Here is a 22,198-nt window from a genome sequence, read left to right on the forward strand (position 1 = left end):
TTTTAGTGGTTGAATGTTATGCTTGATTCATTTTTGACTTCTCAGAGAAGCCCAGTGTGCCGGTTCAAACTTGGGTTTAAAAAGGTGAATTCAGTTTGAAATTCCTCATTCCTGTTCAAAATGATAAAACGTGGAGAGCTCACTGAAAATGAAAGAGTCTGCATTTAAGCACTTCATGATGCCGGATGGTCTCTGAGACAGGTGGTCTAATAAATTTGTTAAGCACTGTAAATCTGAATAAGAAAGAAATGTCTCTTTCTTAACATAATAGCCAACCATTTCACAACTTTTAAATATCAACACTTGCAGCATGATGATGTACTTAAACAACACTTAAAAATTGGTTTCAAAAAAAGCCACCGCATAGTCCACATTATCAAAGCTGCAACAGTTTGATGTGACGCTCACCGCACAGTATAAAAAAGATGGTACAAGAATAATAAGATTAAACAGATCTTTTAAAAGCCATTACTTCACAAGAAAGCTGATATTGTCGGTGAAACTATTAGATGCACATCTCAGATCTTTCACATCGCGTCCCAACAAACAGTAAGTGTTTCAGAAACAAAGACACAGCCTGCTGTCTGAACACAGCTGGCGGCTGACAAACTGTCCCCCAAGTGGCCACCTTGTCTGAATAATACATCATGACACATAGAGACAGAGGAAAACACCACTCGCTGTGCAAAATGTTGTACAGTATGTGCCCGACAGAGGAGGACTGAAATGAGCGTTATGAGGCTGAATGCACTAACTCTGTCCAAATAGGTAAAGTAGCAAGGATTTGATCTAATATCTGGAAAAATGTCCTATCCTACTCATGGACTTCTACCTTCATAGAGATCTACTGTATAGTATCACGGTCTGAACGCTGACCCAGATACCCAACATTTAAGTTTAGGATGCAGCTATGACAAAAAATGATTAAGCTGTATTTTACTTCTTAATATTGAGATTTAACCTAAAACTTGAGTAAGACAATCAAAACATCCAACAGCAATGATGGCTTGGTTATTTACTTACAGCTGTTAGGTCAAATAACCAAAGAGAGAAGAGATGTGTGTTTCTGAAATCTGTTGCTCTGCAGTACAAAGTTTTAATCTTTGACTTACTGTTTGTGCACATAACTGGAAAAGACCAAATACTCTAAATCGTAAAATGGATACGGAATGGGATGCTTATTTTAATGCAATCAAATGAAAACAAAACTAAAATTCTTAGGAAAGACATTTTTAGACCATTTCAGAGACAGATGCCAACTGCCATCCACTGCTCAAAGCATTAAAACATTTATCTTTATATGCTACAGAGTTAATGCTATCCAACCACAAGAAGATAGCTTTGAATAAATAGATCAGTTTGTCTGGTGTTTCACTTGAAGTGGAGATGGACCACTATCCAATTCCTACACTGACGCACATTCAGTCTCCATTTCTTCTGAAACTAGCAAAACGAGTCTCCTGGGCAGAATCCTCCATCTGTCCACAGATTTTCAGTGTGATGTCGACAAAGATTCACAGGTTAGATTTGGGTCCACTATTGACTGGAATGGCCCTGAGCTCACTCCGCATACACAAGTACTCTCCGATGACAGCCATTAAGGCCATGCAGGCAATGTTGACAAGCCACCAGGAGAGAGCGGCTGGAAGATGAGAGTTGTAGATCCAGCAGCCAATCATGTGGAAGAAGTGCACAGTGACAGTGAAGTCCAAGCACTGTTTCCCTCGACGGACAAAGAACCACAGGCCAAGTGCACTATGGGAAGACGGAAAAGGTGTTTTACCAGCCAGACTAAAAGATGTTTCACTTTTGATTTGTGTGGATAAAAACAGGACCCTACAAACTGAAAATGTTCAAAACATGCAACATTAAATATTTTTCTATTAGTATATAATAAGCATCTTTTTAAAACTCTTTCATCTGGTGTATTTCAGCAGGAGTTGTAAGAGTTCTCATATATATAAAAAGAAAATACTGAACAAGACTTACCAAGTAAGAGAGTTCAAGATGAATGCCATCATAGAGAGCCTCCCCTGCACTGTTGCAAAGCCAAGAACCTGTCAAAGTAGAGCAATGATTAAATACTGTTTCAGAAAGGTAAAATGGTGCCTTAAAGATCTTTAAACATACCTCATAGCTGAAGATCTGGTCCAGTGACCGACTTGTTTGTACCAGACTGTCCACTCCAGCCAACCACAGGCCCAGAAAGCTGTAGTAGATGCACTGCATCAACACAATCTGACACACAATAAGGACCGGGTCCCAGATGTAGCTTCTGAAGTTACTGGCCATTGTGGACAACTGTTTATCTTTCAGGCCAAAAGGATGTAAACAGCTGGCCCCGACTTTTACCAGCTGGTTCTTCAAGTGTGACCTGCCATGATCACAAAGTCTGAAAGACAAGAACCAGTTGATGAAGCTTTTAAAGTTTTCTTATTTTCAGTGTAAATTTTAGTCCACAACAATAACAACAGCTAGTCTAGAAACAATACAATGCCAACTGCACTTTCTAAAGTGCCTTATATCAGGTCTCTGATTACATCAACAGGTGAATTAATAAAGTCATAGTCAAAAGGGCAGCAAATTTAGGGGCTGCATTGAGGTGAAGTCTTTGGAAATGCTCAGATAAGTATCTCAGCTAACAACAAGCTCAGCTGTTCAATAAAGTGGAAAGGTTAATCACATTTAATGGCTTGTATTTACTGAGGGACATTGAAGACCATAAAGGGTTGTGAGATGTGAGAAAAGCATGTGATTCGTTTTGATTAAAAAAAAAAAATCTAATTTTCCCTTCCTACCCCATACAGGCAGGTGATAGTATACATTGTCAACAGTGGGAATTAATCAATACAATCTTATCTCTTTATGTTTGTGATAATCAAATGTGAGCTTAGAACAAGAGCTAACCAGAAAAAAAACTTTAAAATAGTGTGAAGCATTTCAGACATTTTGAGACATTTTAAGACCTGAACTGAAAAGTATTTATACCATTTCTTTATGCAGCAAACGGTCAAAAGTGAAAGGCATGTGAGATTTTTTGGTACAGGGTTAGAGTTGAATTACGTGGTTTGTGAAATGACAGCAGATAAAAGGCAAAGATTTTTGGTCATGAACACACAAATTTGATGATTTCTTGCACATTAAATGCCTTGTTTCTATCTATAAACAGTACAGTGATATTTATCACAACATCCACATCAAGAATACATTCAATTGAATGAATATAAGTAGAAAACAAAGATTAAATAAAGACACACCTTCTTTAATTTAAGACCACTATCTAAAAATAATACTTTCTTTAGCCTTCAACTTTAAAAGTCCATTTTAAGACATTTTAAGGATCTGCAGGAACCCGGTGTCTCTATCAGTCATTTTATACATACAACACTCCATCATTTGGTGCAAAAGGTAAAGCTGACATTGAAGACATGAGTAGCTGTCACTGCCTTTCTTTCTGACTGATCACTAACTTTAATGTATGAACATAAATCGGTACCATCTATAACTGATGCAAACTTGAATTAGTAAATAAATTCAGTCAGATGTATCACCATACTTCATTTTTTAAACCTGGTACATAGAGGGGTGCCTTGGCCCAGCCCAACAGTGACCTCACACCAAAAAGCTAAGTATGATTGAGGACTAATGTATGAATTTCCTGTAATTCCCAGTTGACTTATTGTGACACCTTCATAATCTTAATTTATTGTAATGTCTTATTTATGTTATCTTTTGTAATATGTTAAGTATTATCATTTTTACATAGCCTACTTATTTGCCACATTTGTACCACCATTTGTATTCTTGCTACACATTTGATCTGATATTTTCTTTTACTGATTGTCCTAACTTAATGTTCAATAAAGTACAAAAAAAGATGACTAATGTATGACAACATCTATCTGCAATCAGCTAACATCAGCTTGGTAACTCTGACATTATGTATATTTTCTACACCCTGGGAATATAATGTAGAATATACACAAAGGTTAAAAAAGAGCAGAAATATACAAGGTCAACCCAAGAAACGTGTTGATTCAAGAACTAACCTCCCTAGTAAATCAGTGAAGTTGAAGCTATCGACCATACAGGGCTCTAAATACTAAAAGAGCACCTTAACATTTCAGCTGGTCACAACACAGACAGGAGGGATCCCTTCAGCGACCAGTTTTGCAGTTAATGTTACCAAACTGAATTCACCAGATATCTCAGTGTTATTGTCTATTTTCTCTAAAGCCATTACGAGCTAACAAAGTAACCAGCTAACTAGCTCTCCGTCTACTACACTAAACAGGTAGCAACGCTAACAGGAACCAGTTTCACCGTGTTTTACTCAAAGTCTGATATTACTAACAGTTACATTAAAAGCAACAGCCACGTTAACACTTACATTTAAGTGGCAACAACACAGGTGTCGGTTTCTCGGCTAGTGTAGCAGTGAGTTACAACAACACCAGAGGAAAAGTTACAGCATGCTAACACGGTTGTTTACTTCAGGAACAACGCGTGAGCAGATTCATCAGCACAGAGAGAAAAATCATACCGACCTAAGAACAGGATCAGAAATGTTTCAGACTGTCCTTTTAAAGGTTATCCTCTCGGTTGTTTACGATAATATAAACTGCACTGATGATGAACCGGGCCTTGTACTGGTTGAACCTTGTTAACAACACGGAAGTGACGGTGGAGCACCCGGAAAGAAAACTGGAAAACGTACATTTTATTTTCAAAATAAAAGAAACGATCCGTAAATATCAAATATTCGTATCATATGAATGTAATGAAAGAGTAAGCAGCCATAACTAAAACAAATACAAAATAGAGTACAAAACAATAAAAAAAATATACTCTAACGTACATAAAAAAATATATTAGGAAAAGTAAAGATAAAAGAAATTAAAATAGGCAAACTATGGAGAGAATAAACATGTGGATCCTGACAAATGACATACTCTTAAAATAAAAGCAAATGTGTACTTAAAATCATGGTGATGGAAAATCGGTTTTGAGATATAATCAGTGATACCAAAATACAAAGTAATTCATGAGAGATCTTTACTCAGACTCAAAATCGATTATTTTAAAAGGCTATTTTTTTGCCACAGGCTTCATCATAGGTAGACAGTACACAGTAGTTTACATATATTATTCCTCTTAGTACTAGAAAAGTTTGCACTCAGATCTAAATTTGTGGCCAAAAACAAGTTATTGTTAAAACAGCTGAGAGAGATAAAGTCAGAAGAACAAGACAGTCAAGAGAGAAGCAAAGGTTTTTTTTTTTTTTAACTCTGTTTGAATTTCAAACTTTTTCAGTTATATAAAGTCATTGTCAACCCATTATTGCCCCAACATGACCAAAATATTCCCGTACAGGTTCACAGATTACCTGCCTTCTCATAACCAATGACAGTTTGAAATGTGACAGTTTAATTTGCATGAAATATTTTCACAGTAAAACCTCTTATTATTTCTGGTTAGCCTATTTGCACTACCTTGAAGACACAGCCGTTTTCAGGTTCTGCGTGTTCAGACCTCTACTACTTAGGCAGTGTCATCTCCCGTGTCCTCTATGTGCTTCCACACAACACAGGAGTATGTTGAGTATTTCAGTGTGTAATCTTTTCTCATCTGTTCCTGACAGTCCAGGAAAAATCACCATTTTTAGGATGCGTGTGATTGTTGCAACTATACAACTGTTTGTTGCATGTAGATAATGACATTTATCAATGTTCACAGGAATCCTGTGTCGCTCATTTCCACAGTGCCGTAGGTAAGAATGTTTTCAAATTCTGTTTTGGATCTTTGAAATTGGTTTACCAATATCTTGTGTCTGGTTTAATCTAGTAATTGACTCTGGGAAAACATATCTATCTAAATACTACAGCCTAGGGTGCCACAACCAAAGCCTTATAAGAAGGTATTATTGTTGTGTTTGATATGATGATACAAAACTGTACTGCTTGTTATCATAGTCATCTTCTCTTTTTTGTGTCAAAGCTGCAAATACCAATATATTTTTTAACAAGTATGGGACCCTTTGCTATTTGTAACTTCTAGATAATATATAATGTCCACTCCAGATCTGACGGTGATATCTGTCTTTATGTAAATGATACTATTCTCTGCTTTTCTGCTGACTCTGTACACTCAAAGTGATTGACCTTAATACTTATCTATTGAAAATTAGCTACAATTTTAATGTGCCAAATTCTAAATCATTTTAATGTTTAGATAAAAGTTTAAAAGGAATGAATGGACTTTGCCACAATATTTAGACCCTTTACAGTATGTTTTCTGCACCATTTTTCTTTAGCTGTGTTTGTCAGTGAGCACTTAAAAATTGTCAGGAAAGACCTGTCCTGTAAAATTTGACTGACATTTCTTGGTCAAAGATGACAAACCAGTTGCAGCCACTGTCAGTAGTTGCACTTATGATCAGCTCAAACCTAAGGGAAAAACCGTCACATATGTCCTTTAAATTGTAAAAGAGAGTTAATTTTTGATTAATTTATACACAGCATCATCAACAAGAGTCTCTTTAAGAGTTCAAAATTGCTCCCAATAGGTGCATGCTGCAAATGTCTGTTATTTTCTTGGTGAGGATATACCCTGGAAGCCCATTAATCTATCACCAGTGATTACTTTTAAAGTTTATTTTTCAATTCACAGGTGGAAGGGATGAACCGTAAAAGACCCGCCCCCCTGCTGACAGTGTCGCCTGTTCGTGCCCTCTTAGATGAAAAGATCAATATTGAAGGGCGCTTCCTGTCCCCACACTGTCCCGTCACTGTGCATGCACGAATGCACAGCGATGGTGGTGACCTCTGGGAGTCTTTTGCCCATTATAACATAAATTCAAATGGCACTGTCAACTGTGAGTTTCACTGGCTTACTTTTTTCTGATTGCCAAATTTGAGGTCTTACATTGTAACAACTACAAATGCTCAAGAAGTTGGAAAAGGCAGGAGAATATCACAACCTCATGCACCCAAGACAGCCTTACTGCAGACTGTACTTCTCAGACGGCCCCTCTCACAGACCGGTAAAATAAGACACCGTTTCTGTCAGAGCGGAAATTTCCTTATTATGCTGATACAGTGTATTTCCAGCTTTAGATGTTTTTGTAAATTCAACTTTGCTCATAAAAAGTCTAGCTGTTACATTCATGAAATAACCAAACTGTAAACATTACAGCATTTCATACATTAAACTGGTAAAAAGGTCAGGGGTCTAAGCCTGGATTAATTTCAGTATCAATCCATTTTAGAGGTAGTTACACAAACAGTGGCTCACTTGAGCTTCATTAGCTTTAGTTAAAGATAAAATAGCTACGCTTACTACAAAATTAACATAATGAGTGTAGCTAAGTTAGCTTTAGCAACATGGGATTTAGCAAACATAGCCAACATTAATGTAGTTAAGTCACCTATGTAGCTGTTTTTGAGCTTAGCTTTAGCTACAGTGCTAAACGACTTTATTAGACCTCCACTCAAAGTAAGGTTTATGCCACAGCTGTATCATGAAGTGCTTTATTGTGGACTCTTTCATTTTCATTGAGCTCTCCATGTTTTACCATTTTGGACAGGAATGAGGAATTTCAAACTGAATTCACCTTCTTACACCCAAATTTGAGCCAGCTCACTGGGCTTCTCTGAGAAGTCAAAAATTAATCAAGCATAACATTCAACCACTAAAACTCATTTTTCTCCTCAGGAATGCAAGTAAATAACTATAATTTGACATTTATCAAGAAATAATGATGTGCTTTACTATTTTTTCAGTTTTTTTGTAAATCAGTACATTTGAAAATCCATGGATAACAATAATTATATTTTAGCATTAAAAATATCATTTGGGTTAAAGAGCTTCAACATATTGGTGTATTAACCATTGCAGAACATGAAAAATGATTTTGGTAGTTACCAATGCTGTTCATTTAGGGCAGCTGTGGCATAAACCTTACTTTGGGTGGTGATCTAATAAATTTGTTAAGCACTGTACATTAGCTGCATAGCTATCTTAGTTTATGCAGCTAACAGAGCTACATTAACTATATTTGCTGGATTAGAATGTTTTGATAAAGGACAAGCTTTTTCTCCTGTAAGCAGACTGCTTTATTAACTGCTTTTTTATCACATAACATTATGTAACCAGGTTTATCAGGTCAGGTTTATAACTTTTAACTTTTGGTATCCTAACACTTACTTTTACCCTTACTATAACTCTAAATGGAAGTTTTAGTGTGCATTTCTGTTCTGACAGACGGCGTCTTAGATGCGCCTTCAGCCAGACCCCTCTCACCTCAAGAGACAAAGATTAGAAGAATTAAATGCCTACAGAATGAAGGACAACGAAATTGCTACTCAGTGCAATCAGGCAGTCAGTATTGCTGAGGACACACATGCATACGCGCTACTAAATGAATATGGACAAATGGATTTCTTGACTTGTGTCCACAGTGTTTCCTGGAAGTTTACTCCAGCACTTAAAGCTGTCCCCTTGTGATTTGATCCCACAGAACACACTGATGTTATTTAAGCTGGGTAAAAGACCATTTAAGATTTTTTATGACTGACCAAATAAAGATGGTAACTTTCTCCTCTTGTTATCTCATGAACAGTGACCAGGGATCATTCAGTTGGAGGTTCATATTTAGGCTGTGAGATGATGGGATTGTTCTGGGGTCTTCAGCCAGCTCCTGGAGGAAGAGAATGATTAAGGCAGGTGATAAGACAAGCTTATTGAGAGCTAAAGAACACATAGTGTTCATTTCAGCGGTCTCACACATTTGTAAGAAAAACATTTGCTGCTCTTTTAACAGGCTGAGAAAAAAGAATGCAGAGATTCCCTACATAGTGTATGTGTCTTTATTGGAGGGCCATGTTTCACCCAGTGAGGGACAGAGCACTGAGCTGGCTGCTGTAACTACTGAGCACTGGTACATGGCACCTGGTGTACAGAGAATAAAGATTCAGCAAAACGGCATCGTAGGAACGTTGTTTTTACCACCAGGTGAGTAGAACATATGATACGTTCACTGATATGTTTAGAGGCTGGTGTATGGAGAGCGATTCCTTTCAGCTGCACCCATTGCACTAATGCCCTGCAGGCCCAGGCCCGTTTCCTGCCATGTTGGACCTGTGGGGAATCAGTGGAGGACTGCGGAGTACCGCTCTGCCCTGTTTGCATCAAGAGGCTATGCTAGCTTGTCCATCGCTTACTTAAAGCATAAAGACTTGCCGGGTCCAGTAAATGTCAGTGATTCTTATTTTAAGGTAGGAAACATGAACTTTTAAACTATTTTTTTCTGCATCATGTGTACTGTTCACTTAAAAATGTAATATTTGAATAAATTATATATATCATGTAATAGTTTGTGTGTGTTGACAGGCTGCATTCCAGCTACTTAAAGATCACCATCAGGTGTGTGCAGACAGAGTGGGGATCATTGGACTCTCCTTTGGAGTCTTCCTCGCTCTTCAGATGGCAACATGGATTGACATCATGGTATAAGAAAGGCCTCTGTCATCTATACTTGAATCTAAAGTTTGATTAAAAACAGCTGATTGTTTAAAAGTCAAGAGATATAAAGTAAATATGCCTGTATTGCACAACCAGGAATTTGATTAATAATGGCTTGTATTCATTTAAAGAGATTCGCATCTTTTTTTAAAGTGAACATTTTACTTTTCAGCCATCTTGTTTGATTTGTGTAAACGGTGCAGGTTGAAACCCCTTCAAGCACGCTGATGCAGTTGAAGATTGCATGACTGGATACCTGGAAGTGTGAGTGGAAAATAAAGATGATACTTTCGATTTAGTCTGGAAAAAACAGCGAAACATGTGCAGTAAATTGTCCTATCATTGATTTTGAATATACTTCTCTCACTTAAATTTTACATTTATGAAAATTTAAAAAAAAATGACGTCCTTTTAATCAAAGTCTGATAATGAGCTGAATTTTTGTTTTTATTGCTGACACCTCCTTTTAGAGACCAGTCATACTGGACATATGATCATCAAGGAAATGGCAGTTTTCAAGCTGCCTCCCTGCCTGACAATATGCCCCCTGAGAGCAAAGTGAAGGTTCTTGAACACACAGACTGTACAACTATAGTCACGCAAACACATAAATGTACATCTGTCAGAAAAACTTAGCTTCTGAATGACATCTTGTGTTTTGCGGATAGGAGACATTGAGTGTCCATCGATGTACATCGAGGGTGAAGATGACCTGAACTCTACAGTCAAAGAGAACGTAGACCTGGTAGACTGTCCTTTGCTTCTAACTTTTTGACAGCATTTGTTGATCAGTTCAGCCAGGACGACTTTGTCAAGAAACACACGTGATTTACGGTTATACATTTTTCTCTTCATTAGCAGTTATTAATTTAGCTCTCATTGCTGTTATTTGTATTTGGCGGTGGGGCTGTTCTGGCCTGCATGGAAAGCATCAAGCAGAAGCAACACACATTCAAGGAAAGCTTGCCTACAAGGAAAGCCTGAGGCAGGAAAAGAAGCAGTAAAAAACCCACAGCAGAGCAGGCATCAACTACAACAGAATGGCAGTGTTTAAGTCAGAAGCAAAATAAAAGGAGGAGCTGGGGTGGAGGAGGGTTTCAAAAAGCAGCTTGAAGAGGGTTCAGAAAAGCTTAGCCAAGCTAGAGGAGGTTAAATACAGCAGCATGAGTGTGATTAGCCAATAGCCTTCCTAGGGTGAATCAGCTGGCTGTCAGGTGATGATGGCTTATGTGAGATCAGCTGATCTCAATTTAATGGCAGTGCTGGACTCTGTGGCCTGCCTGAACTAACACTTTGTGCTTGATTTTTGCAAAATCCATGTTTTTAACATTTTATGACTGTGAAAAGTATTGATTGGTTTTCTTAAAGTGCTTCTATGAGAGAAAAAAAAACATGGAAAATTAAGACTGATAATGAACATACACTAAAATCAGAAAAAGCATAAAGGTGGTCTTGCCTGTAAATCCTGTAAATGTTTGTGTTCTCATCCCACAGCCATTTGTTCTTGTTAAGCTCTGTTTTATTTCTCATCAGATTGTAGAGACCATGAAAGCTGCAGGTAAATCCCATCTATTCACCTGCCTGTCACACACTGATGCTAGTCACCTGATTGAACCTCCTTATACACCACATGTAAGGGTGTCACTGTGGAGGGCCAAACCCAAGAAATGTGAGCCCCGCCTAATTCAGTGTTACATTTTAGATTGTGTGTTGCTGTTTAAGCAGTATGTTTGTTGAGAGCAATAAAAAGTATGTTTTCTCTCCCCTGTAGGTTTTGTGCTGGGGGGGGGGGGGGTCGTCGCCATGCACCCCATGCTGCTGCACAAGAAGATTCGTGGAAGAAGATGCTGGATTTTATGGAGAATCACCTGAGATAGAAAACTTCATGAATATGCCTCTTAATGCTGCATTTATGTGTGCATTTCATATTTAGAGCACTTAGAAAATACAAGAAAACCTACAACTACTGAGGAACAAATAATGCAAAAATACCGTGACTTATCTCCACAAGGGGTTGCTGTTAGCTCTCTATCAGATTGCTCTTTCTGCAGCACTGTGGCAGTGGATTTTTTTTTTTTTTTTGCATTTTGTTAATTTTATTCAAACTCTTCCACCTTTCTGCCTTCTCTCTGTTTGCCGACTACATTTTCTGACCTTAACAACACAAAAAACTCCTAAGCAGTATATGCACAAATGTTCAAGAGGGAGAGACAGGCCATAAACTCATCAAGCTTCAGAGGGAAAGTGAAGTCACACTAGCAGCTTGACCTCAACATTTGTATTGCTGTATGCAGAGTTGCGACACTCAAAGGATCAATCAAAACTTGAATATGTAGTACATACATTTTCTAGACTGAACTTCAGATGTGTTTAATGTCTGCAGGTGTTTATAAAAAGTGTTGCTTATTTCTAACTCTAATGTGCTAGCCTGTTACAAGGTGCTTTTTTTCTGATGCTTTTCATATGTTTTGTGTGAATGGATTTGTGTCTTTGAATATATAGAATTATGGCATAACATACTCTAAAGCTTCTGTACCATGCACCCAGGAGTCACAAGTACTCGTAGTGATTTTAGCACTATAATATTTTGAACACCTAAGACTTTTTTTATTATGTTCTATCTTGCATGAAACCAACACGAAAATAAAATGTGCAAGTCTTTCAAATAGGTGCACAACAAATGTGTTTTAATTTCACATCTTTAAGTTGAATTACTACAAGTGTTGTTCAATCTGGTCATAATAGGCTTATTGTATTTCTCTCCATAAGGAAATCAAGAGAGAAATGAGAAAAATGCTGTTACTGAGAATGGATTAGATTTAAGTAACATGGTAAATCACGAGGCTTTAAAACTAAAATAACGTAGATGATTAAAAATGACGGTGATTGAAAAAACGCATTATTTAGGACATAATGCAACGTCATAATCAACAAGCGACATTAAGCCCCGCCTTTCTCCATGCCCACTACTCAATACTTCATGCTAAAGCTGTATTCTCTGTGCAGGAACTTTCAATACTCTTCAGAAAGAACGGAAGTGGTAAGAAAACGTTGTAATTGTTCTAAAGAGTCCAAAAACTCTTTGCAAGTCCTCTGCAGAACTGTTCGTCAGTCTAAAAACAGGCTTTGGTTGGACGTGACAGAGTTGTCTGGTGGGGTTACGGTTAAAAAAGTGACTATGTTAACTGGTGACTCGTTGTCGACGGCGGCTGTGATTGTTGTGGTGACAGCAGATTTAAAGACGGAAACTATGCCGCTTAGTTTAATTTTGCATCAAATGCACATAAGTTTAGTATGATTTGCAATATGGAAATAGAAATAAAGAGGGATTTGAGGATTTTTTCAGTTTGTATCAACTGTGGAACTACGACAACCACTGTCGTATTTGGCTGGAAGTCGCCAGTTACTCGGTCACCCTTTAAACTGTAACACCGGAAAGTAGCTTCCATAACCTGACTTGACCCGGTGGCCTAAAGTTGTAACCAGTATCGTTCAGAGTGTAACCGAGTGTAACTTCAGTGCTGACGTCCATATTTAAAGTTTTGCGGGTTAGCTTTTTGTAGGTTTCAAGAGTCAGTTTGTGTTGTAATTTTACCGTGGTTAAAATTTGGAAAATTCGGCTGCCGTCACAATGAAGAGCTCACGCATTAAATGCTCAAAAAAGTATGTCTATCAACTCTTTTCAATCAGAAACTCTCCCAAATAGCTTGGTGTATTGGATCTTCAAATGTCGGGCTTGTAACAATTAAAAGGCTTTTAAGTCAGAGTTTTTATCCTTGTAAAAAAGGCCCATAATTGCAGTCAAACTGCTCTACTAGACTCCCCTCTCAAGTTGGTTCGTTCCAGCCTCAGGATGTCTGCACTTAGACGGCCCCCCACCCACACCCACACACACACACACTGCTACAGTTGGTATGGTCCGACTCAAGAGACTGCAAAGGTGTTAAACTGTTCTAGTCTTAGACAGGGTGCTTTATTGTGTGCATTTTCTTCATTGTGTGCGTCCGTCGATGTCTAAGTATGTTTACAGATTGTTTACCATGGTTTGTCACATTTCTATTGTTTGTAGAGCTAAGTTTGTTCACTTTGATGCCTAAATGACCAATTAAGAGTATGCGCTGTTAATTTCAGTTTCACGTGTGATGCGTGTATTAGCTAATCTCACTCTCTAAAGTGCCTCAGAGGGCCTTTGTATGTAATATAGCCATGTTATGTTAGGACATGTAGTCTAATTTGCTAATTTGTGTGTCAGATTATTGCCTGCTCTGGTTGAGAGCTATTGTTGCAATTTAAGGATGAGCATCAGGTCTTACAGGGCCATCTTGTCATAGTTTGGACATAGCGGTTAGTTAGTCATTTCATGACTGTAACTACTGACACCTGTTTCTGTATTTATCTTGTTTTTTCCTTTAGAAACCACACACACACACACACACACACGTACATATGTTGTACCGTTGTACATCCTGTGAGAGACTTTAATAAATCATCTAACTGGGACACTTGGCTCAATCGTGATTTGACCAGTCACAACAGTGGTGGGAGGTGATTTCCGGAACCTGAGTTTGACAGAAGCCATAGTCAGCCGTTCTTTCTTTTCATCCTAGAAATATTACCAGCTGCGTGTTTAATTTCACCCAGACATTTTAAAACCTACATTTTCTCGATACAGACCCTGGCTTATAGCAACACCTGTTCTACAACATACATGTATAAAAACATACATACATGGGCATATATATATATATATATATATATATATATATATATATATATATAAACATTTCCCTATAAAACAAAAACAGGTAACTAATGAGTGTGTTTCTCAATGATTTATTTATTTTCACCCTTCGAAAGCATAGGGCTCTCAAACATAAACAAGGCATGGTCTATTGTATTACCTATTGCTGGGATGCGCAAAAAAAAAAATGCAAGTATCTCAAAAAACAATTCAAACCCCAAAACAACCACAACAAACAATAGCCTTAGTTGGCTGCCATTTTTTTTCACAAAAGTTAGAAGGAATCCAAAGTCAATAGCCCAGCATATAACAGAGAGCGGGCCTCATAAAAAACAACAACAAACAAAAACAAAACCCACTCACAACGTCTTGACGGTAGATTTTGTTGTGCAGTGCAGAGTAAGACGTGTTTAGTCTCTTTATTAAATGCCAACATCAGATCGACTAAATTCCCTGTGATCGACCAAATTCTTAACGACCAATTAATCAGTCATTGATTAATTGTTCTCATCCCTACTGAGCACTGCGTAGCAACTTGGAGTTGTACAGTAAATTATGAGCCGTCCTTATTGTCAAGAACAACAACAGAGTAGATCTCCAAACAGGTTGTTCAGGTAAAGTCACACCTCTGTGATAAAGTAAGTTACACAACAAGTGTTATTAAACTCACAAAGAGTTAAATTTAACAATTTAAAAGTGTCTGTAAGGTCCACACTACATAAAGTTAATCTACACTTTTGAAAGTGTTAGATATTTTTCAATATGGCAGAGCTACAGTTTTAGAATTCATTGCAAGGAGGGTAACCTCTGGCAAGAACAAAGCAGAGAGTCAACCATATAGCAAGACAATGCAATCTGATGAAAAATATGCTCTATGCAACCTTTAAGAGTACATAAAATCATAGGCAGGAACTCCAACTTAGTGGATAACTTCACTAATGGGGCAAATTTGTTTTCAATCAAAAACAATTCACCAGAAGCATGACCAAAAGAATCCCAGCAGTGATCACTGTATGACAGACAACATCTAAAAACAATTAAACAAATATAAAACAAATATAAATACTCCACCAAAGGCCTGAAAAGGGGGCCTTCAGAACTTCTTTTGTAGCCTTTTCCAGATCTGTGCCTTCACCAATCCTGGCAATCCTCTGCAGGCAGCTCCTTTGACCTCATGGCTTGGTTTTTGCTCTAATATGTATTGTCAGCTGTGAGGCCTTCATGTGTGTGCCTTTCCAAATCATGTCCAATTAATTTAATGAACCACAGGTGGGCTCCAGTCAAGGTGTAGAAACATCTCAGCAAAGATCAAGAGAAATGACAGGCACTTGAGTTAAATTTCAAGTGTTATTGTAAAGGGTTACGTCAATGTGATATGTCAGTTTTTCATTTTTAATTAATTTGCAATTTTTTTTAAATTCTGTTTTCACTTTGTCATGATGAGTACTCAGCGTAGATTAAAGAGAATTAAAAGGATTTTTTCCACTGTAGCATCAGGCTGCAACATAAGAGAAATGAAAAAGTGAAAGGGCTAAAAAAAAAAAAATACTTTCCGAATGCACTGTATAACCATTTGCATAAATGTGACAGAGTATTGTGAAGATGTCAAATAAAATAAAATATTTAATTTACTAGACTGCAAGGATCTGTAACATAATATAGATTTATATTGGAGCACTTATTTTCTCATTTAACCAGAAAAGTTTTCTCAGTAAAAGTCAAGAGTAAAAGACAGTGAACTAAGAATAGTTACATTGTACAGTGTTTTATACTTTTTCTGTTGTTTTAACTTAATATCAAACCTTTGTATCTCAGCAAAATAATAATGGTTTACATCAAATGATTATCATAAAGGTGCACGGCCAATGGAAATGTTCTAGTTTTCTTTGTTCTGTTTTTCTTTATAACAAATATGCCAACAATTTTGATTTTAACCTTTAATTGGAATTTTCATGTTTTCTAGATATGTACATTGCCATGGAGAAACACAAGCAAGTTTTAGTTGTGCTGTTCAGCTCTCTGTGCCTTCTTAAGCAGCTTCTTGTATCTGTTTTATATGTAACCTATAAGTGACCTGCTAGTAATGCAGGACAAAGTCTACAGGGTTTATGTCTAACAGATGACAAAGCCTAGCAGCAGAGAGAGCAGTTCGCCCTTTGGTCAGCTCTAAAGTTTAATATCTGGCACCACAGTCCACTAGATTCACCTAACACACATGAAACATGTTTATTGGGTATTCAAGTGGTTAATCTCTTCTCATTTATCTCCTAGAGTCCAGAAAAACATCAAAATGTTCAGAACACATGTGATTGTGACAACAGCACAGCGCTGTGTAGTGAAGAAGATGGTGCCAAGTATCAGTGCACACAGGAACGTTGTTTGTTTTCACCGTGCTCTGGGTAAGAATATACTTTGTTCTCTGTTGACTCTGTTAAATGAGTTAGCTGACAATCTGTGTCTTAGTTAAGCAATAAAATGTACTCATTTATTGTGGGTTAATAAGTTAGTTAAATACTAGAGCTACAACTGCAGAATAAAAGTGTGATTGGGCTGTTTGTTGACATCTGATATGTTCATGCACATCTGGATTGCTTTGTTGTGCTGCTTTTTCATTTCTTTTGAAAAAAGCTTGCAAATCTTTTGATCATTCTGTCCTCATTCAGAGTATAACTTCATTCATTGTAATGGTCATTGAATAACAGTACTGATAGATTTGAGTATTTTAAAAAAGATAATATCAAATCCAGTATTGCAAAAAGGTGCACCACAAGGATTAGTGCTCGGTCCTGTTAATTACTCCTATCATTCATTACTTGTATTAATAATATTCTTTGATTTGATTGTAGTATCTTTATTAAGATTAACTCACCTGTAACTAAAAATTAAACTTAGGAAAATGTTATGATATTTGAGGCCACATATAGATGAATGAATGGGTGAATGAATGACTGCAAAGATACCTATAATGTTTATTATGAGATATATAACTATCTGCTTAATGTATACATTTTCATTGCCTGCCATTGCATTGGTGTAGGTACGCTTCAGAAGTCCATGAAGTTATCATCAGAATTTTTTTGTTTGGTTATACTTTAAAGTGTAATAGTTCATCTTCTCAACTCATAGGTGGACTTAGGAGGATTAGCAACTATAGACCCGCGCCCCTGCTGACAGCGTCGCCTGTTCGTGCCCTCATAGATGAAAAGATCAGCATTGAAGGACGCTTCTTACCCCCGCACTGTCCGGTCACTGTGCGTGCACAAATGCATTGTGAAGATGGTGATCTGTGGGAGTCTTTTGCCCATTATAACACAAATGCAGATGGTACAGTCAACTGTGAGTCCTACTGGATTTTATTTTTGTTTTTCTATTTATTTTCAAGAGGATCTGGCTGCAGATTGGGGTTAGGGTAAGGGGAGGGGGATAAAATTGAAAATAACCCACAACAAACCAAGGAAAAACCTAACAAGGGTTAGTATGCCACTTCCTGCCCAACAGTTGAGGTTGCCCCATTGTAGAGGTCTGCAACAGATGAGCCCAAAATGCCCCACCACAGAGGTCTGCAGCAAGATGCTGCTCTTTATTTTTGCAGCATTTAGTGTACAAGGTGTAACAGTCTCATTACATAAACAAGGGCCACATTTAAATCTGATGTCAGCATGCAACCTGGATGATCCCGTGACAGTTAGGCTGTTGTGTTCCTGTTAACACCTGGCATTATTCAGTGTCTCCAAATGCATTTCCACTGAACACCTGTGATCTCATTTCACTTCATTATAAATCTTGGCGGAACTGACAGTTTACTACAAAAAAGGTTTTCAGAAAGATTTAGGTACTCCACAGTTTCGATATTTGTTCGTGAAATGTGCAGGACTCTCCTGGGAAAACAAGCCCTGTCCCTCATGGATGCGATTTGGAGCACATCCCAACAAACTGGCATGTTCACACATGCCTTGAAGAGCCAAAATACTTTTATGTCAAAAAGCTTAAAAGTAAATAGTGAGTGGTTCATTACTTGTCTTGTGATGTGCCTCAGGAAATGTATGAAAAAATGTGGACAAATACATCCAAGACTTCTTCTAAATGTAGCTTAAATTGATAAAATCACAATAAATCCATAATGCTTTCTGGAAGTATTTACACCTGTAGTTAAGCCTGTGCAGTAGTAATCAGATCTTTCAGGATGCATGTTAACAACAGGTTTGAAAGGGGCCATAGACCCAATTTGTGAATTTTGAGGCAGCTGGTAATCCCCCCCACCCCCACCCCCACACTCCCCTTTATCTCTTGGCTGTCTTTTAAACAGTGACCAGGGATCATTCAGTTGGAGGTTCATATTTGGGCTGTGAGCCAATGGGACTGTTCTGGAGCCTGCAGCCAGCTCCTGGAGAAAGAGAGGGATTAAGGCAGGTGATAAGACAAGCGTAATGAGAACTAAAGAAAAAATGCAAATAAGCAAAATAATCTTTTTTTTTCACTAAAATGTGCCATTGTGTTTTTATTTTACCACCTTCAGGCTGAGGAAAAAGAATGTCGAGTCTCCCTACATAGTCCATGTGTTTTTACTGGAGGGCCATGTTTCACCCGGTGAGGGTCAGAGCACTGAGCTGGCTGCTTTATCTACTGAGCGCTCGTACACAGCACCTGGTGTACGGAGAACAGAGATTCGGCAGAATGGAGTTGTAGGAACGCTGTTTTTACCACCAGGTGAGGAGAACAAGCGATACTTCCACTAATATATTTTGAGACTGATTCCTTTGAGCAGCACCTATTGTACTGATCTGACTCTGCAGGCCCTGGACCATTTCCTGCCATGTTGGACCTGTGGGGAATGGGTGGAGGACTGGTGGAGTACCGCTCCGCCCTGTTTGCATCAAGAGGCTATGCTAGCTTGTCCATCACCTATTTGGGGCACAAAGACTTGCCTGGTCCTCCAAATCAAATAAATGTTGATGAATCTTACTTTAGGGTAAGAAACTGGCAGTTTTTAACTCATCTTTTCTACTTCATGTGTACAGCTCACTTAAAAAGTATTGTTTAAATCAGTTATTTTTGTGTCTTGGTTTTTGTGTTTGTGTGTGTTGACAGGCTGCATTCCAGCTACTAAAAGATCATCCTCAGGTCTGTGCAGACAGAGTGGGGATCATTGGACTTTCCTTTGGAGTCTTTCTTGCTCTTCGAATTGCAGCTGATAAAAGTGTCAAAGTATGTAAAGATAGGCCTCTGTCATCTATTCTTAAATCAAAAGTTAATATGACATTAATCAATTATTCATTATTTAGTGGTGACAATTCACAATCAATGTCATCTCAAGACATTTAACTAAGAGGGTATGTCTAGATTGTACTTTGTTATATTAATTATAGATGAACATTAGTTTATCATTAGTACAATACTGAGACACTTTTAGTAAAGTTAAAGTGGTAATGAAAACTTCCTTTCACCAGGCAGAAACCTCACAGAAACCTTAACTCATATATTTTTTTAAATTTGCGTGAATAACTCGCTCCACTTGGGCGTCAAATCGCATGTAAGCAAGTGCCCAAAAGATGCAAGAGGAGGAACTTCCTTCTCCCACATCCAGCATTTGTGCAAACATACAATCCTATCAAAAAAAAAGGGAAATTTAGCTTGCCTGATGACATTATGCTAACTCAAGCAGTGCTAACCAAGGTGCTAACTCAGTTGCAGATGACTGATATCATGTGACAGACAAATGGTTTCACAGCTTACCAGGGAATCTGACCTCCTCACTCACTTTTCTCCAAGTGAGCTCCTTTCATTCCTGTGCCGGTAAAACAGGCACATTGTGTGGTACAGCTCAAGGTAGCCACAGACAGACTCCACAAGTTTCTCCTCCATTTTCCAGCTAAATGAACCTCCTCCTCCCCAGGCTAGTACTTCGGAGATCCTCCAGTGAGGTATGTAAAATATGTCAGCAGAGGATCTCCATGCTGATTGGCCATCACAGTGTGAGTCATTCGTTTTGGGTCAGATTTTTTAACTCTAGGGAATGAAGCGAATGGTGTGTTGAACAAAGTGTGAATTTGCCTCACTCATGCAAATCACTGACTCAGTTTGTACCGCCTGAGGCAAACTCGCATCTACTCATATCTTTATGTTGACTTGACATATAGTTAACTCACGCAAATGATTTGTGAACACAACTTTAGATGCACTCTAACATTTCTGATAATGATAACAGATAGGATATTTATGTTGGTAGATGGAATCACAGCTGATTGTTTAAAGTAATAAGGCAAAAAAAAGTATATATAACACAAATAGAAAAGGAATTGCTAATGCCTTGGGTCATGTTTACAAGGTTCACATTCATTTCCAACATTTTTATTTTTCCTTTTAAGCCGTCTTGTGCGATATGTATCAACGGCCCAATTGGAAACACCCTAAAGAGCACAAACAGAGGCACAGGTGTAAACATGAACAGAGGCTTAGAAAGGTAAGTGGTAAAACCTGGTAAACGTGGTATTTATGAATTTTTAAAGCAGAAATTGTCCATCATTGAAGGGCTTTTTTTTACTTGCTTTGCTAAAATAATGTAATTTCTTTATTTGCTCTTTTAGTGTCCAAAAACTCTGGACATATGATGATGATGGAAATGTCAGTTTTAAAGTAATCTCCATGCCTGAAAACTTGGACCCTGAGAGCAAAGTTAAGGTGATGTAGAAGACATAACAGACAGCCTCTGTGGCCCCCACAGCACACAAACCAGAGAAAACAGACATTTTTATCCAATATCTCATTGATACACATGTTCAAAAGTACTTTTGGGTCACTGAGAGGAAATGTGCTTCATGATAACATCTTGTGTTTTGCAGGTAGAGGATATTGAGTGTCCACTGATGTACATATTGGGTGAAGATGACCAGAATGCTTCAGTCAAAGAAAATGCAGACCTGGTAGATTATCCTGTTGTAATGAAATAGCAATACTCAACATTTATGAAGTCATTTGTATTTATAAAGCCTAACATTTGAAATTCTCAAACCTGTAACTTTGTCTTGCAATGAACTCACTTCAATGCTCTCGCACAGTCATTTGCAGTCAGTTTTACGCAGTGATTGCTTCGTCAGTTGTTGTTTTTATAGCTCTGTTTCATTTCTTATCAGATTGAAGAGACCATGAAAGCAGCGGGTACATCCCATCTGTTCACCCGTCTCTCATACCCCGGTGCTGGTCACCTGATTGAACCTCCTTATGCACCAAATGCAAGAATATCACTGTGGAAAGTTAAACCAAAGAAATGTGAGCCCCGCTCATTAGCTTTCTTTCATATGTGAAGTTGTTTGTTCCCATATTAAATGTATGTGATTGTGGAAAGTAATAGAAAATGCGTTTTCTTTACACTGCAGTGTTTGTGCAGTGGGGAGGTAACCTCGCACTTCACGCTGCTGCGCAAGAAGATTCCTGGAGGAGGATGCTTGGTTTTATGGAAAGTCATCTCAGATAGAAAAATGTTCTGAATGGGACTTAAAAAGGCTGCTATTGAGGGTAATGTGAAGAGAACTGAGAAAGAAAGAAGTTATTTTAACTACTGAGAAGCAGAAAATGCTTATCTCCACAAGGTGGTGCTGTTAGCTGTATGTCAGAATGATTGTTGAGCCAGAGCGCTCTGGCAGCTGGGAGGTTTCTGTATGTTTCACTTTACTTGGCCGAACTGTTGATGTAGAGCTGCTTCTCTTCCAGTAGAATAATGTCAGTATCCAGTTTTGGATGACAATCAGTGTCACTATGTCCTTATAAATTTATATATAAATGTAAATGTATGCAAAAACAAAGTATAACACACTCAGTAGTCACTAATGAAGATTTTTTTATCTGCTTTAATCACTTGTACATTATATTTTTACATGACAAACGTTTAAACTTAGCAACAATATAATAAAGATTCACTGATAAAGTTAGTTTACATGC

The 22,198-nt window shown here is 37.8% G+C and overlaps 2 protein-coding genes and 1 pseudogene across 6 annotated transcripts; 2 read left to right on the plus strand and 1 right to left on the minus strand.

Annotated features, from left to right (window-relative positions):
* Positions 1-122: 122 nt before the first annotated feature.
* Positions 123-15,446, minus strand: sys1 (SYS1 golgi trafficking protein). Of its 4 annotated transcripts, XM_041782698.1 has the most exons (5): positions 15,335-15,446; positions 8,577-8,698; positions 2,131-2,392; positions 1,990-2,057; positions 123-1,755 (listed from the first exon to the last, which is right to left on the minus strand). In XM_041782698.1, the coding sequence occupies exons 3-5, from the start codon at positions 2,290-2,292 to the stop codon at positions 1,515-1,517; spliced, it is 471 nt and encodes a 156-aa protein (XP_041638632.1). In that variant the 5' UTR covers positions 2,293-2,392; positions 8,577-8,698; positions 15,335-15,446; the 3' UTR covers positions 123-1,514. The 4 variants fall into 4 exon arrangements, with proteins under 4 accessions (XP_041638632.1, XP_041638633.1, XP_041638631.1 ...); XM_041782699.1 differs by lacking the exon at positions 8,577-8,698; XM_041782697.1 differs by lacking the exons at positions 8,577-8,698; positions 15,335-15,446 and adding an exon at positions 4,548-4,671.
* LOC121506782 lies at positions 6,679-11,399 on the plus strand (annotated as a pseudogene).
* On the plus strand, positions 12,457-22,173 carry LOC121506802 (bile acid-CoA:amino acid N-acyltransferase-like). Of its 2 annotated transcripts, none has more exons than XM_041782695.1 (12): positions 12,457-12,562; positions 16,535-16,662; positions 17,390-17,599; positions 18,570-18,669; positions 18,780-18,970; positions 19,057-19,232; positions 19,352-19,468; positions 20,629-20,723; positions 20,848-20,941; positions 21,103-21,183; positions 21,394-21,529; positions 21,637-22,172. In XM_041782695.1, the coding sequence occupies exons 2-12, from the start codon at positions 16,554-16,556 to the stop codon at positions 21,732-21,734; spliced, it is 1,407 nt and encodes a 468-aa protein (XP_041638629.1). In that variant the 5' UTR covers positions 12,457-12,562; positions 16,535-16,553; the 3' UTR covers positions 21,735-22,172. The 2 variants fall into 2 exon arrangements, with proteins under 2 accessions (XP_041638629.1, XP_041638628.1); XM_041782694.1 differs by lacking the exon at positions 12,457-12,562 and adding an exon at positions 13,475-13,540 and having other exon boundaries at positions 21,637-22,173.
* Positions 22,174-22,198: the final 25 nt, after the last annotated feature.

Source organism: Cheilinus undulatus, linkage group 3 (genome assembly GCF_018320785.1).
Source record: "Cheilinus undulatus linkage group 3, ASM1832078v1, whole genome shotgun sequence".
In the NCBI taxonomy this organism is placed as follows: domain Eukaryota; kingdom Metazoa; phylum Chordata; class Actinopteri; order Labriformes; family Labridae; genus Cheilinus; species Cheilinus undulatus.